At 44.3% G+C, this 17,333-nt stretch overlaps 1 protein-coding gene across 1 annotated transcript; it reads left to right on the forward strand.

The window, feature by feature from the left end:
* Nucleotides 1–5,611: 5,611 nt before the first annotated feature.
* On the forward strand, nucleotides 5,612–7,015 carry LOC134929555 (paraneoplastic antigen Ma2-like). The gene has a single exon (XM_063925149.1). It carries the CDS (start codon nucleotides 5,612–5,614, stop codon nucleotides 7,013–7,015), a length of 1,404 nt encoding a protein of 467 aa, XP_063781219.1.
* Nucleotides 7,016–17,333: the final 10,318 nt, after the last annotated feature.

Below are 17,333 nucleotides of genomic sequence, written 5' to 3' on the forward strand. Positions count from 1 at the left end.
GCCGATGAGCCCTAGCCTGGCCCAGCCAGCCGGCCATTCTAAGGCTTGTATTTGTTCACAATGGTTTTGTAATATGTAATAGTGAAAAACACATCTGCAAAAACAAAAAAGAAAAAAAAATACATAAGTAAAGAAAAAACACAAAAAACACATCTGCAAAATAAAAAAACATACACATACAGTAAATAAAGAAAAACTCAAAAAAATACAAGCCCCCTACTCGTAAAAAATAAATAAAAAATAAAGAATTTACAACCCATCAACCTGCAAAAAAAAAAAGACAAAACAAAAAAAATAAAAATACAACCCACCATCCTCCTCAAAAAAAGGTTACAAAAACCCCAAAACATACAAAAAATATAACTCAACCCCCTCCTGCATAAAAAAGCCCCCCAAAATCACAAAACACACTTTTCACCACCTCATTCTGCATGGTTGTGATCTGACTTGCTTGAACCGGTTGGAACCAGCTGGAACTGGCTAGAACCGGTTGGAACTGGCTTAAACCGGTTGGAACTGGCTAGAAGCGGTTGGAGCCAGCTGGAAAGGCTGAGGCTATAAATATCACCACCCAGGCAGTTTACTGCCATTTCTGTTCAGTGCTCAAAGTGAGAGGATGCCGACAGCAGGTGTAGCAAAAATACCATGCTGGAATCCCTATAGATATATAGCACCACGCCCAGATCAACCAGTGGTGCGGCGCACAGCTGATCCAGCGGTGAGGCGTCTTGTCAAGCTGGCAAGCCCTCGCCAAAACAAGCTGGCGGGCCCTCAACCGGCCAAACCAGAGGGTCCTAAGCTGACGGGCCATAGCCGGACCAAGCCGTCGGCCCCCAGTCGGGCCAAGCCGTCGGCCCCAAGCCCGGCCCAGAAGGTGGGCCCAAGTCTGACCCAGCCAGCAGGCCCTAGCCTGGCCCAGAAAAAGATCACTAGGTATGCCCAGCCGGCAGGCACTAGCCATGCCCAGCCGATGGGCACTAGCCAGGCCAAGGATAGGGGCACAAGATTGGCCCAGAAGGTGGCCCCAAGACCGACCCAGCCAGCGGGCCCTAGCCTGGCCCAACCAGTGATCACTAACCCTGCCCAGCCGGCAGGCACCAGCCCTGCCCAACCGGCGGGCACTAGCCCTGCCCAGCCGGTGGGCACTAGCCCAGCTGAGAAGCCAGGCAAATCTAAGGCTGGTTTTTGGCAAAAATTGTTTTGTCTTATGCACTAGTAAAAAAACACATCTGCAAAAAAATAAAAAAAAACACAAAAATTAAGAAAAATTACAAAAAATACACATCTGCAAATACAAAATAAAAAACAACACAAAAATAAAGAAAAAACACAAAAAATACATATCTGCAAATACAAAACAAATAAAAACACAAAAAAGAAAAACACAAAAAATACATATCTGCAAATACAAAACAAAAAAAAGTTATTGAAAAACAAAACAAAAACATACACATAAATGTACAAAGTACACATCTGCATAAACAAAACAAAAAATACACAAAAATAAAATCTGCAAAATAAAAAAAATAGAAAAAACTGAACAAAAATGAAAGCTGGGGATTAGGGCTACTGGCGACACCCCAAAAACAAAAACGACACTGGGCGGCAACCTCATGGGTGTGTTGGAAGAGCTGCTACTTATTTTTTGTATGTTGACAGTCACATCCAACTCATTGATAACTTAATAACTTAAAGATTTAAACCCAGGCAACGCCAGGTATTACAGCTAGTTATTATTATTATTATTATGATGTCTACTGGTAGCATGTCTGGGAAGCAGACACGCTACCAGTAGACATCAGTGGTCAAAACCTATGAAAACGGACCACCAGATTATTACTGATGACACCTAATCCTATCATATGTTCAGAATCGTGACACTGTGCTATTCAAAGAAGTGGTTGGAATTCCACCATTCACTGTACACCTTGAATCACTTGGGGGAGAGGGGACAAGTGTCTGATGGTGCAGTAACTTCACACTTAGTTTAGTGACTTGACAACACTTATATAAGTAATCTGCGTACCAGATGGTGCGTTTTCTATCGTGCACATCAAATACTGTGACTTAGTCCTCCAATCTGTTGTTCACAGCACAAGGGATCTAAAATCAGCAAGCATAAAATACACCCCTCATAGTGCAGTATTAACTTGTTAAATTCAATGGATATTCAGCACCTCAATAGGTAATATGCAATCAAGCATATCATAAGGGGTCTTTATCCTCCAGTTTGTTGTTCACAGCACAGGGGGATTTATCTGAATGAATAGGCAATGTGTTAGGCAGTCCAGGGTATGTCCACAGTGAGTGCCCACGTCAGGAGGTAATCAGATAAGGTCCTCTACGCGTGGCTTCCTCAGGAGTGTCAAGGCTTCCTCAGGAGGCTAAAGACCCCTATCCTATTATATCTTACTGGGTGAATCGTCGCGCCCTACGGGCGCTCTTCACACTGTCGTAAGGGGCTACACCCCCTTAAACCTTGCACACCCTTGTGGCATGCTATGTTTTTATTATATGGAGTATTACATCCAATCATAATTGTGTGAGTGGTTACATATTGCACGGACAAAGGGCGTGCAATGGTTAAGGGGTGGAAGCCCCTTGCAACAGCGTGAACAGTGCACGCAGAGCCTGATGAATCACCTAGTAGGTGCTTTGTTTGGGGGAGTGGTGGATGCGGGGAAGATGTGGATGGGATCCTGGGGTGCCGGCGGAGGGGCGGTTGCGGTGGTGCCGCAGGTGGGGGAGAGACTGGTGCGGTGGTGCCGCAGGTGGGGGAGGGTGTGTGGGTGCTGTGGGTGGTGGTCCGGAGCCACTGCGTTTGGGGGAGGAGCAGTTTCAGGGGTGCTCTGGGTGGGGAAGGGGCGGATGTAGTGGTGGGGCGGGTGTGGGGTTGCTGCGGGTGGGGGAGGGGGCTCGGAGCTACAGCAGGTGGTGGAGGGGGTGTGTGGGGGTGCCGCAGATGGGGCCCAGAGTTACTTGAGTGGGGGAGGGTCGAGTAATTCTTTGTCACTGGTACAGGGGGCGTTACGTGTGTAAGCGGCACTGCTACAGGGGGCGTTACGCGTGTAGGCGGCACTGGTATAGGGGACGTTACATGTGTAAGCGTCACTGGTATAGGGGGCGTTACGTGTGTAAGCGTCACTGCTACAGGGGGCATTACGTGTGTAAGCGGCACTGGTACAGGTGGAGTTACATGTGTAAGTGTCACTGGTTCAGGAGGCGTTACGTGTGTGTCACCGGTAGAGGCAGTAGAGGAGGCGTTACGTGTGTGTAGGGATGTTTCAAATTTTGTGTACTGTTAGTTATAATAAAAACATATATATGTATATATATAGGAGTAGTAGTGTCTGTAAATATATTTAATCAGTTGTGAGGTAAATATAAGGGAGATTGGCGATTCATTGTGATTTGTTTAATTGTATCACACAAAGATAAACCTGTTATATGTATAACAATGATAAGAAGTGAGAACACTGAGTTAATACCACTAATAGAATGGTATTATTAGAAATATGAGGGACTAAAATGGTGACTACAGTGTTCTGTCAGAAATCAGTGAGGCACGAGGACTGGAGCAAGATAGCTCGCGCTGTCGGCGGGAGATTTCTACCCCCTGGAGACTGAGCCTGCTCTCGTGGCCCCTGGGGCTCCCGTATAAAAGGGGGAGCTGAAGCGCTATTCAGGACTAGTGTGTGCGCCTCTGAGGGAGATGCTTATGCCTCTCTCTGCCCGCCGCGACGAGCTGTGATGTGAACATTGGCGGCGCAGAAGAGCTGGTGTAGCCTCCCTAACGAGAGATAGCCCACTGAAGACTGATCGCCAGGAAGAAGGTACCCGGCATCTTCATCAGCGGCCGGCGGAGTCGTGAAGACGGAGCGCCGGAGAAGTGGCCAGCGGTGCTGTGAAGACGAAGCGCCGAAGAAGTGATCAGCTGTGCTGACAGACGGAGCGCGGGTGAAGCGGTGGTTGGCGGTGAACTGATGTGCTGAGCGGACCGACAGTCGGGGGAGCAGTTACCGGCATATCCTGAGGTAATCTACTCATGGCAGGGAGCATCAGTGTAGACGCTGCCGTCCCCACATACAGCGCCAGAGAGACCTCTATCTTAACGAGCCTGGGAAGCAGTTACCTGTGAGGAAGGAGACACAGCACGGATCACGAGCAGCGACATCCAGCTGTTCTATCCGGAGGGCTGAACGCGATCCCCACCAACCATTACCGCTCAACTAATGAACTGACCTGCTGCCCACCAATGAAAATACTGAGTGGGTGGAGCTATCCGTAAACCAGAGGGTGAGTGACAGGAGTCACTCACTGAAGACATCTGAGGTCTGTAAAACGTTTATATACACACCTTCTCACCAGGAACACTTAGCCAGGGTTTCAGCACTATAAGCATTGACTATAAGCTTTACTAACCACCCTAGTGACTATCCATTTCTTGCCACCATTAGCAGTCTGCAGGAGTAGTATATAAAGGTGACAAGTGGCTGGAACAATTTATCTACGGAAGTCATATAGAACTCTGAATTTATAAGTAGGATATATATATATATATATACCATAGCATCTTTTATCCACTATTTATATTACAAACTACTACAGATCTTACCACAGGACTATGCAGAAGGAATATCTATGAGGACAAGGCTAAGTTTTACTGACTGTATACGAGATTTAGCCCTGAAAAGGTAGTACCAGCACAGCTCAGGACCTTTACAGTACCCAGATAAAATCTGTCGGTCTAGACAGCAAAGATACAATTTATCTAATTGGTAAACTCACTCAATCCTGGCAAAGGGTTGATGTTACAAGGTAGCAGTGCAGAGATCCTGATATAAAGTGTAGCCAATATTTCACAGCTTCCAATTTAAATACTGTTACCATCTGCTAGAAATATCTATTATAGCTAGAATAAACAGTTCTAGTGAAGAACCAACAGCAATAACAAGATTTCAAAGATATAGCTATAAACAGCCAGTTCTACAGGAAACAATCTGCTTATATATGCATATATAAAACCAAACAATACAAATATTTTTCTTAGATTTCTGTAGTCTGGATACCTACATGTAAGAAGAGACAATATAACTACTTTATATATATATATATATGGACACTATTCAGGTGTTGAACTATGTGTATTTTGAGTATCATTATCCTAATGTAGTGGTTATTATAAATGTATAGTAGTGCATATGAGTTGATATCATCCATTGGGTGTATTTTTATCTATAAAAGCATTTTGAGTGTTATGGATTAAATGTACTGAGAATTTATAAATATCTGTCAGTAAAGTATATGCGTAACTGTTGGAATAGTGATTACTTACCTGTGTCTGTTCCTCGGTGAAGAATTGAAGAGCCATGATTCTTTAAGGTAAACCTGTAAGGAAGGAAAATATATTGTTTAAGAGTGTATATTACCGCTAGATACACATATGTGAGTAACAGGGTGTTCCCGAGTATACCCTAAACTTATTTCATTTCACAAATAGAAAAAAAATTACTTGGGTGGAGGCACAGTTTTATTTAACACCGATATTCTTGATAAAATAAAGGGTTACATTTGGAGGCACTAAAGCTGAGATCTGAACAGATAGATAGAAATGGAGGTTATAAAGGGAGAAGATATATATAGTTGGTGTAGAAGCAAAGGTGTAGATGCACAGAAAAGTGTAAGCATTTTGGGAAATTTTATGGAGATAATAGATGAAGATATTGTAAGTGAAGTAAAGAAAATGTATGGAATAAAACAACCATATATTGTAGATAAATGGAAAGGAGTTAATGATGAAATCTGTGCCATTCTAATTAGTAATGACAATCAATTAGATGCTTCTGTAATACCCGCTAATATTTTAATTGAAAAGGCCCCTGGTAAGAAATGGAAAGTAATGTGGCCAGTAGATAAGTATGTAGATGAGGGGCAGAAGACCATAAAACAAGATGATAGTAAAATTGAGAGTACAAGTGCAGGATGTTATCAACATAAAAGTAGTACCTCCGAAGAAGAATCATTAGATAAGAATACAATAGATCCCCAAGTTGAAAATGTAATGGATAAAGTGGTTAGTCATTTTGAACGATGGCATTATGAAGGGGGGTATCGGAGACTGAGAATCTTTTCGGGAGTAACTCCAGTTCCCACAGGAGAAGAGAACTATGATGTATGGCGGGAGGCGGCAGTACAACATTCGGAGGAGTGGAGATGCCCAGAACATATAAAAAAACAACGGATTGTGGAAAGTTTGAGGGGACCCGCTATGGGAATAATTCATGCTACAAGGAGAAGTAATTCACAAGCTACTTTGAGAGATTATTTCGAGGCCTTAGACTATTCCTTTGGAACACTAGAGGATGTAGGGGACATCTTATCGAGACTGAATCAGACTTATCAAGAGCCTAACGAAACTCTTACCAATTATATTTATCGGTTAGACAAAATTCTTTACAAGCTGCTGGATAAAGGAGGGATTGGTCCTCAAGAAATTGATGGAAGGCGGTTGAAACACATATTGAGAGGGGCTTTGACTACCAACCCCGTGGCTCAACGTCTGAGATGTATATTACCCAGGGATCCTGCTCCTACTTTAGGTGAATTGATAAAGGAAGTAAAACTAGAAGAGGTGCAGATTGAAAACAGAGAGAAGACTTTAAAGCGAGTTAAAGTAATTGTTCCTACACCTGAAGTTTCTTCAGTTAATGAGCAGTTGTTAAAGCTAATAGAGGAACAAAATAAGAAATTAGATCAGTTGATTTCTTTACAGAATGTACCATCTGTTACTTCAAGAGTGTCATCATCTGGACGGGGTAGAGGGTTCAGTAGGAGATCTGGAGATAATTCCAATATCACTTGCTACAAATGTGGACAATTGGGACATAGATCTTTTGAATGTAGTCAAGGAAGAAGTTTCCCTTCCCTAGTATCTACCATTGATAGAAGTCAGTGTGAACAGCCGGGAAACGTAGAGGGGATGTCGATGAACCCCGCACCGGCTCCCAACCAATAATTGTCTGCAAAATGGGGAGTACCCAGTGGCCCTCTGTTATACCTGAAGGAATGATGGGACAGGCCCCTCTGTTGCCTGTTTTATTAAATGGTCACTTCTGTACCGCTTTACTTGATAGTGGATCTCAAGTATCTATAATTTTTGAAAGTTGGTACCATCAATATATGTCTGATGTCCCCTTAATGCCCTTTGATGGATTAACTATTTGGGGTTTAAGTGAACAGAAGTATCCCTACCTGGGATATGTAGTTACTCAGATAGAATTTCCTCAACAACCATCTGGATATCAAGACCCATTACCCTTTCTGGCCTTGGTTTGCCCTGACTCTCCTGGAGATAAGGGAGTAGTGTCAGTAATTGTAGGCACTAATTCAAATTTATTTAAGATGTTATCTGAGTGGTGTTTGGAACAACAAAAGATATCCAACCCTACATCCATAGGTATCCCTGGATTGGATACAGTTAGGGTAAACAGAGTGGGTGTAAGTTCCCCAACTACCTTACTTCCTGTTATTCATAGTGACCCTGAGAATGAATTTATTACTAAAATTTCAGAGTGCTTTCAAAACAGTGACATAACTGGGGATGAGAAGAACCAGCTAATTTCTCAATTAATAAAAAAAGGGCCAGTTTTTTCCTTGAGGGAATGGGATTTGGGCACGGCCATTGGGATAGAACATCGTATTCATCTGACCAATGAGACTCCTTTTAGAGAAAGATCTAGGCGATTGGCACCAGCCGATTTTGACGATGTCAGACAGCATTTAAAGGGTTTATTAGAGAATCAAGTTATTGCTGACTCCGATAGTCCCTATGCATCTCCCATTGTAGTGGCCAGAAAGAAGAATGGGGATATCAGACTATGTGTGGATTATCGTACATTAAACAATAGGACAATTCCCGACCAGTACACTGTCCCCAAAGTGGAGGAAGCATTGGATTGTTTGCAGGGTAGCAGGTGGTTTTCTGTACTTGATATGAGGAGTGGCTACTATCAGATACCAATGCATCCTGATGACCGGCCTAAGACGGCTTTTATTTGTCCCATTGGGTTTTTTGAATTTTTAAAGATGCCCCAAGGGATTAAAGGAGCCCCAGCCACTTTTCAGCGAACAATGGAACAAACAGTAGGGGATATGTGTTATCGAGAAGTTTTAGTCTATTTAGATGACCTTATTGTGTTTGGAAGAACTTTGGACGAACATAACCACCGACTGTTAAAAGTATTAGACCGGCTACAGAAAAGAGGGTTAAAATTGTCAATTGACAAATGTAAATTGTGTCAAACCACAGTGAAATACCTGGGCCATGTGGTTAGCCGGGAGGGGGTCTCTACTGATCCGGATAAGGTGGTTGCGGTACAAAATTGGCCACGCCCAAATACTTTAAAGGATCTTCGATCATTCCTGGGATTCTGTGGGTACTATAGGAGATTTGTTCCTCAGTACTCCAGAATTGCCCGTCCTTTAACCGATTTAACTAAAGGATATCCTTCATACAAACATGATCGAACCAAGCTAAAGGATAAAAATCTGAAAGGCTATCACAAACCCCATGAAGCATTTGGTGACCGCTGGACAACATCATGTGAAGAGGCTTTTGAAAAATTAAAATTCCATCTAACTCATTCTCCTGTTCTGTCATATGCTAATCCGGAGCTCCCTTACGAATTGCATATTGATGCCTCATTTGAGGGGTTGGGGGGAGTATTATACCAACAACACTCTACTGGTTTAAAGCCCATTGCATATGTTAGCCGAGGTCTATCGGCCAGTGAAAAGAACTATGCTGTTCATAAGTTGGAATTTTTATCTTTAAAATGGGCTGTCGTGGATAAGTTTCACGATTATTTGTATGGCGTTCAATTCATGGTAATTACGGACAATAATCCTTTGACCTACATTAATACTACCGCCAAATTAGATGCCACGGGACATAGGTGGTTAGCAGCCCTGTCAAATTATCATTTTACTTTAAAATATAAGCCAGGAGTACAAAATGTAGATGCTGATGCTCTTTCCCGACTACCCCATCCCCTGTTTGTTAGTCCTAATGACGATTGGGTGGAAATACCTGCTCCTGCGCTCCGAGGGTTATGTCATCAAATACATCTGTTAACTAGTAATTCAGAAGGAGCTGTACACTCGCTGGGAGCCACTGAAGCCTCTATTCCTTCTATGTATTGTTGGATTAACCCATCTAATTTAGGAGAATTACCCATCATTTCCAAAGATCAACTACGAAAGGATCAAGACCAAGACCCTGATATTGCCATTGTTATCAAACATATGAAAGATTCTAGAGGAGTCCTGAAGTGTAATCTCTCCCTCAAAAGCCAAGCTTTACTGCGACAGAGAAAGAGATTGGTGTTCAGACAAGGCATCCTCTTTAGAAAAACCACGAACAGCGAGGGACAATCTAAACATCAATTGGTTCTTCCCACCATCCATATTCCTATGGTTCTCAAGTCACTGCATAATAACCATGGACATTTGGGGGTGGATAAAACTCTACATCTAATCCAAGAGAGAGTATACTGGCCTTACATGAGCAAAGAGATTGAATCTTATTGTAAACACTGTAAAAACTGTATTCTGAGAAAGAAGTTACCCACTCCTTCCGCCAAAATGGTCAATTTGAGTAGCTCTGGGCCCATGGAATTAGTTTGTATGGACTTTCTGTCTTTAGAAGGGCCAAATGGGAGGGAAAGTAATATTCTCGTAATCACTGATCATTTTACCCGCTACGCTCAGGCCTATGTTACACGAGACCAAAAAGCTTTAACCGTAGCTAAGACCCTTTGGGATCATTTCTTTGTGCATTATGGGCTACCAGCTCGCATCCATACAGATCAGGGACGAGACTTCGAAAGCAAGTTAATTAAAGAACTGTGTATTTGTTGTGGGATACGAAAATCTAGAACATCGCCATATCATCCTCAAGGGGATCCACAGCCGGAGCGATTCAACCGAACTCTGCTTGATATGTTAGGAACTCTGGATCCCAAACATAAGCTACAATGGAAACGTTTTATTAATAAATTGGTTCATGCTTACAACTGCACCAGAAATGAATCCACCGGGTACAGTCCCTATTCACTTATGTTTGGAAGAAAAGCTCGATTGCCTATTGATGTTTCTTTGGGTTTATCTGTTTCCTCCAATCATCCATCCACCTATAATACTTATGTAAATAACCTGAGGAAAGAACTGAAGACCGCTCATGACATTGCTAAGAGAGTATCTGAACGACAAGGTGAAAAGAATAAGCAGATACATGATGCTAAGGTAAAAGAGCAAGTATTACTCCCTGGTGATAGAGTTCTTTTAAGAAGACTTGGAACTCCAAAGAGACAAAAACTCTCCAATCGATGGAAAGAAATACCATACCGAATAATTAAACAATTGCCTAATATTCCTGTTTATCAACTTGTACCGGAAAATAAAGAAGGTCCTGTATTAACGTACCATCGTCAACATTTGCTGCCCATTAGTCAAGATATTTATTTTGAGATGGAACCTGCTAATATGGATGATCAAGTGGTAGAACAGTTGAGCCCTTCAACATCATCAACATCTCAACCTTCTCCCCAACTTGAATGGTCGGATCCGGGAAGCATAGACCAGGGATTCTTCTATAAAGAAGTTCCATATAGTCAAGATGAAGAATTAGGGGAACACTTATCACCACCTTCTCCGAAGTATGATTCTATAATCAACACAATGGATAATTCTCCACCTCCTTTCATTGAACATTGGAATATAAATGAACCTAATGATCCTCCCTGGGATGATACTGCCCTGACTCCAAGTACTGAATATGACCTTATGAATGATCCAAGTAATAGGGGAAATGAAGACCACACCAGACCACACCGGGAACGTAAGCCACCTATGATTCTCACGTATGATCAGTTGGGACATTCCTGCTATGAGCCCAGAGTAGTGCATCCTAGTCTCATATATACTTGGCCATACTTTGGGTATATGGAGAATCAAACCTTAACTGGGTGGTAACACTGTATAGTTAACAGGTTTATTAAATGGTGCTCCGAAGAGAAAAGAAACATTTTTTCTTTCTGCTAAGTGATTCGGATCACCAGGGGGAGAAATGTAGGGATGTTTCAAATTTTGTGTACTGTTAGTTATAATAAAAACATATATATGTATATATATAGGAGTAGTAGTGTCTGTAAATATATTTAATCAGTTGTGAGGTAAATATAAGGGAGATTGGCGATTCATTGTGATTTGTTTAATTGTATCACACAAAGATAAACCTGTTATATGTATAACAATGATAAGAAGTGAGAACACTGAGTTAATACCACTAATAGAATGGTATTATTAGAAATATGAGGGACTAAAATGGTGACTACAGTGTTCTGTCAGAAATCAGTGAGGCACGAGGACTGGAGCAAGATAGCTCGCGCTGTCGGCGGGAGATTTCTACCCCCTGGAGACTGAGCCTGCTCTCGTGGCCCCTGGGGCTCCCGTATAAAAGGGGGAGCTGAAGCGCTATTCAGGACTAGTGTGTGCGCCTCTGAGGGAGATGCTTATGCCTCTCTCTGCCCGCCGCGACGAGCTGTGATGTGAACATTGGCGGCGCAGAAGAGCTGGTGTAGCCTCCCTAACGAGAGATAGCCCACTGAAGACTGATCGCCAGGAAGAAGGTACCCGGCATCTTCATCAGCGGCCGGCGGAGTCGTGAAGACGGAGCGCCGGAGAAGTGGCCAGCGGTGCTGTGAAGACGAAGCGCCGAAGAAGTGATCAGCTGTGCTGACAGACGGAGCGCGGGTGAAGCGGTGGTTGGCGGTGAACTGATGTGCTGAGCGGACCGACAGTCGGGGGAGCAGTTACCGGCATATCCTGAGGTAATCTACTCATGGCAGGGAGCATCAGTGTAGACGCTGCCGTCCCCACATACAGCGCCAGAGAGACCTCTATCTTAACGAGCCTGGGAAGCAGTTACCTGTGAGGAAGGAGACACAGCACGGATCACGAGCAGCGACATCCAGCTGTTCTATCCGGAGGGCTGAACGCGATCCCCACCAACCATTACCGCTCAACTAATGAACTGACCTGCTGCCCACCAATGAAAATACTGAGTGGGTGGAGCTATCCGTAAACCAGAGGGTGAGTGACAGGAGTCACTCACTGAAGACATCTGAGGTCTGTAAAACGTTTATATACACACCTTCTCACCAGGAACACTTAGCCAGGGTTTCAGCACTATAAGCATTGACTATAAGCTTTACTAACCACCCTAGTGACTATCCATTTCTTGCCACCATTAGCAGTCTGCAGGAGTAGTATATAAAGGTGACAAGTGGCTGGAACAATTTATCTACGGAAGTCATATAGAACTCTGAATTTATAAGTAGGATATATATATATATATATATACCATAGCATCTTTTATCCACTATTTATATTACAAACTACTACAGATCTTACCACAGGACTATGCAGAAGGAATATCTATGAGGACAAGGCTAAGTTTTACTGACTGTATACGAGATTTAGCCCTGAAAAGGTAGTACCAGCACAGCTCAGGACCTTTACAGTACCCAGATAAAATCTGTCGGTCTAGACAGCAAAGATACAATTTATCTAATTGGTAAACTCACTCAATCCTGGCAAAGGGTTGATGTTACAAGGTAGCAGTGCAGAGATCCTGATATAAAGTGTAGCCAATATTTCACAGCTTCCAATTTAAATACTGTTACCATCTGCTAGAAATATCTATTATAGCTAGAATAAACAGTTCTAGTGAAGAACCAACAGCAATAACAAGATTTCAAAGATATAGCTATAAACAGCCAGTTCTACAGGAAACAATCTGCTTATATATGCATATATAAAACCAAACAATACAAATATTTTTCTTAGATTTCTGTAGTCTGGATACCTACATGTAAGAAGAGACAATATAACTACTTTATATATATATATATATGGACACTATTCAGGTGTTGAACTATGTGTATTTTGAGTATCATTATCCTAATGTAGTGGTTATTATAAATGTATAGTAGTGCATATGAGTTGATATCATCCATTGGGTGTATTTTTATCTATAAAAGCATTTTGAGTGTTATGGATTAAATGTACTGAGAATTTATAAATATCTGTCAGTAAAGTATATGCGTAACTGTTGGAATAGTGATTACTTACCTGTGTCTGTTCCTCGGTGAAGAATTGAAGAGCCATGATTCTTTAAGGTAAACCTGTAAGGAAGGAAAATATATTGTTTAAGAGTGTATATTACCGCTAGATACACATATGTGAGTAACAGGGTGTTCCCGAGTATACCCTAAACTTATTTCATTTCACAAATAGAAAAAAAATTACTTGGGTGGAGGCACAGTTTTATTTAACACCGATATTCTTGATAAAATAAAGGGTTACACTTATATAAGTAATCTGCGTACCAGATGGTGCGTTTTCTATCGTGCACATCAAATACTGTGACTTAGTCCTCCAATCTGTTGTTCACAGCACAAGGGATCTAAAATCAGCAAGCATAAAATACACCCCTCATAGTGCAGTATTAACTTGTTAAATTCAATGGATATTCAGCACCTCAATAGGTAATATGCAATCAAGCATATCATAAGGGGTCTTTATCCTCCAGTTTGTTGTTCACAGCACAGGGGGATTTATCTGAATGAATAGGCAATGTGTTAGGCAGTCCAGGGTATGTCCACAGTGAGTGCCCACGTCAGGAGGTAATCAGATAAGGTCCTCTACGCGTGGCTTCCTCAGGAGTGTCAAGGCTTCCTCAGGAGGCTAAAGACCCCTATCCTATTATATCTTACTGGGTGAATCGTCGCGCCCTACGGGCGCTCTTCACACTGTCGTAAGGGGCTACACCCCCTTAAACCTTGCACACCCTTGTGGCATGCTATGTTTTTATTATATGGAGTATTACATCCAATCATAATTGTGTGAGTGGTTACATATTGCACGGACAAAGGGCGTGCAATGGTTAAGGGGTGGAAGCCCCTTGCAACAGCGTGAACAGTGCACGCAGAGCCTGATGAATCACCTAGTAGGTGCTTTGTTTGGGGGAGTGGTGGATGCGGGGAAGATGTGGATGGGATCCTGGGGTGCCGGCGGAGGGGCGGTTGCGGTGGTGCCGCAGGTGGGGGAGAGACTGGTGCGGTGGTGCCGCAGGTGGGGGAGGGTGTGTGGGTGCCGTGGGTGGTGGTCCGGAGCCACTGCGTTTGGGGGAGGAGCAGTTTCAGGGGTGCTCTGGGTGGGGAAGGGGCGGATGTAGTGGTGGGGCGGGTGTGGGGTTGCTGCGGGTGGGGGAGGGGGCTCGGAGCTACAGCAGGTGGTGGAGGGGGTGTGTGGGGGTGCCGCAGATGGGGCCCAGAGTTACTTGAGTGGGGGAGGGTCGAGTAATTCTTTGTCACTGGTACAGGGGGCGTTACGTGTGTAAGCGGCACTGCTACAGGGGGCGTTACGCGTGTAGGCGGCACTGGTATAGGGGACGTTACATGTGTAAGCGTCACTGGTATAGGGGGCGTTACGTGTGTAAGCGTCACTGCTACAGGGGGCATTACGTGTGTAAGCGGCACTGGTACAGGTGGAGTTACATGTGTAAGTGTCACTGGTTCAGGAGGCGTTACGTGTGTGTCACCGGTAGAGGCAGTAGAGGAGGCGTTACGTGTGTAAACGTCACTGCTACAGGGGGCGTGGCATGTGCAAGCATCTCTGGTACAGGGGGCATTACATGTGTAAGTGTCTCTACTACAGGGGGTATTATGTGCGCTGTGCGTTTGTAAAGTATGCAAGGGTGCAAATTTATAGTTTGTAGGGGGGTGCCGAACACCCTAGCACCGGCCCAGACTGCACACCCACTGCACTGCACAGCACTGTCACCTTTTACATTGATTCAGCGTCCAGACTTTACCCTCCGCGATATCACCCTCTATCCGTTACATTAGCCATCTCGGGGCTTCCAGGCTGGCAGGCCAGGTGCTGTGTTGTGGAGTCAGGGCCTCTGGGGATCTGTGCGCGGCTGTGGCAGGGAGGCACTTCTGTGACATCACATGCAGAGGAGGCTCCGGTGCTCAGAGTATGCGGCGCAGGGAGGACTATGAAAGCCTTCCGCTGCACCGCCTTTATACACTATCTATGCCGGTGGCCACAGCAGCTTTTGTTCCACCTGCGCTGCGGCTAGGGAGTGGGGATTGTTGATGCTGGAGGCGGCAGGTTGACTGGCAGCAGGACATAGGACGCTGCAGTAATAGGATGTTTTTCCCCTATCTACAGTGCAGAGACTTGCTGCAGATGCAGTGGCATACCCTCCAGCTGCAACTTTTTGGCAGGTACAGGACCTTTTTTTTATGGTCTGTACCGATTATTGACTCTCCAAGCTTCCATTGAAAGTATAGGAAAAGGTACACCCGCGTGGCCACGCCCCCTTTTCGAATTTGTGTCAATGTTTATGTGTAAATTGTTGGAGGGTGTGTTGCTGCACATGCAGTGGGGCCTATTTTGGGGTGTGGGGCTGGAACTGCAGCTCCATCAATCCCATTGCTAATCCTGCTCTGTGAAAACACAGCAAGCAAAGGGAAGAGCCTCCCATTGGATGTAAGCTGTGTGGGAGGATGTTACCCAATCAGCTGTGAACTGGGTGTGATAGACCTGCCACTAACCCAATGAGAGCTCCTAGCCACGCCCAGTGTTAGAGGGCCAGGCACAATAGGGCTATTATATAGGAGATTATTAGCCTCACCATTTATATCATATATATACATACACACACACACATGGAGCCACGCTAATCTTGGTTCCGTCTGTGTCCGGACAGTGCGCACGTCCCTTTCACTATAATGGAAGTGTCTCTGTGCACTCCCGTAGCGGGGCTAGGTTCCAGATTGCCTAGTCCCGCCGGGAGTGCACATCTGCGATGGAGCCGCACTAGATAAGTGCGGCTCCTTCTGTATATACAGTATATGTATAAAAAAATGTGGCTGTATATACAGTATGTGTGTTTGCGGCAACACACAATAGGCCCTTGAGAAATTTCAGCTCCAGGCCTATGAGGCTCTTAATCTGGCACTGGGTACACAACTATGCTGTAACGTACCATCGATGGTTCTTACCATCAGGTTTCACGCATGCGCACAAGATATTGGGGGGTTCCGGTGGCTGCTGCTGGCTAGCCTTTCAGTAGCTGCTTCGTCATACCCAGCCAGGAGGACTCGGGACTCAGGACACTGACGCTGCTTGGCAGGCTCCGTCTCTCCCCGCACTGCTGAGCTCATGAGAGACCAGTAGCTGCTCAGCCCCGCCTACTTCCTGGCAGGCACCATCCCTCTATGGCGCAGGCTCATGGGAAATGTAGTTAAACAAGTGCTGGAGAGCCACGGGTTGTCCTCACTGCATCCACAGCCAGAAGATATATGCAGCACTGTAAGCATTAAAATAAAACACACATACCATTGGGCCCACAGCTTCCAATGATGGCGAGGAACCAATCGGGTCTCTGCCATTTATGGTAGAACTGGTTACCATCGGCAGGGGTGCTTCTAGAGAGGAGAAGGCCCGTGTGCAGACACCGCCTGGGCCCCCTCTTCTCTAGCCGGCAGCGCTGTAGACTCTGGGCACTAGGGTCACTAGGGCAGTGCAAAGTGTACGTCAGCTCTTAAGCTGCATACAGAGAGACCCGTTCAGTCATAAATACTATACCCACTATACTCCAAATGAAGAGAAGCAATGGGACACGAGGACATGCACTGAGACTGGAGGGAGGTAGGTTCAGGGGAAATATGAGGAAAAAGGACTTCACAGAAAGGGTAGTGGACAAGTGGAATAGCCTCCCATCAGAGGTGGTAGAGGCTAAGACAGTAGAGCAATTTAAACATGCATGGGATAGACATAAGTATATCCTTACAAAGAAATAAGGATCAAATAAGGTTTGAGATACAAATATGGTAAAAAAAAAAAGACAAAAAAGGGGCAGACTAGATGGGCCAAGTGTTTCTTATCTGCCATCAAATTCTATGTTTCTATGTTTATGTATCCACAATAAGGTGTCTGACACCCCATGGGGATGTAATATATAAAACCGTATATAGGAATGACAGCACAGATGACTACCCATGCATATAGAGGACAGAATAGTCTATGCCAGGGAAGTGCTGATATGTGAGACATGGCTGTACACACTATAAACATCCTAGTGATATTTGGTGGACCCCCTTCTTTTAAAGTAAAGCATTCATTACCTTCAAAACCAGAAATAAAGACACGGAGACTTGAATTTTGGCAGAAAAATTGCTAGCTATTTATTTGACCCTAAC

Source organism: Pseudophryne corroboree, chromosome 5 (assembly GCF_028390025.1).
Source record: "Pseudophryne corroboree isolate aPseCor3 chromosome 5, aPseCor3.hap2, whole genome shotgun sequence".
Lineage (NCBI taxonomy): Eukaryota > Metazoa > Chordata > Amphibia > Anura > Myobatrachidae > Pseudophryne > Pseudophryne corroboree.

Coding starts and splice junctions, on each gene's coding strand:
- LOC134929555 (XM_063925149.1), top strand. CDS start 5,612: ATGGAGGTTATAAAGGGAGAAGATATATATAGTTGGTGTAGAAGCAAA.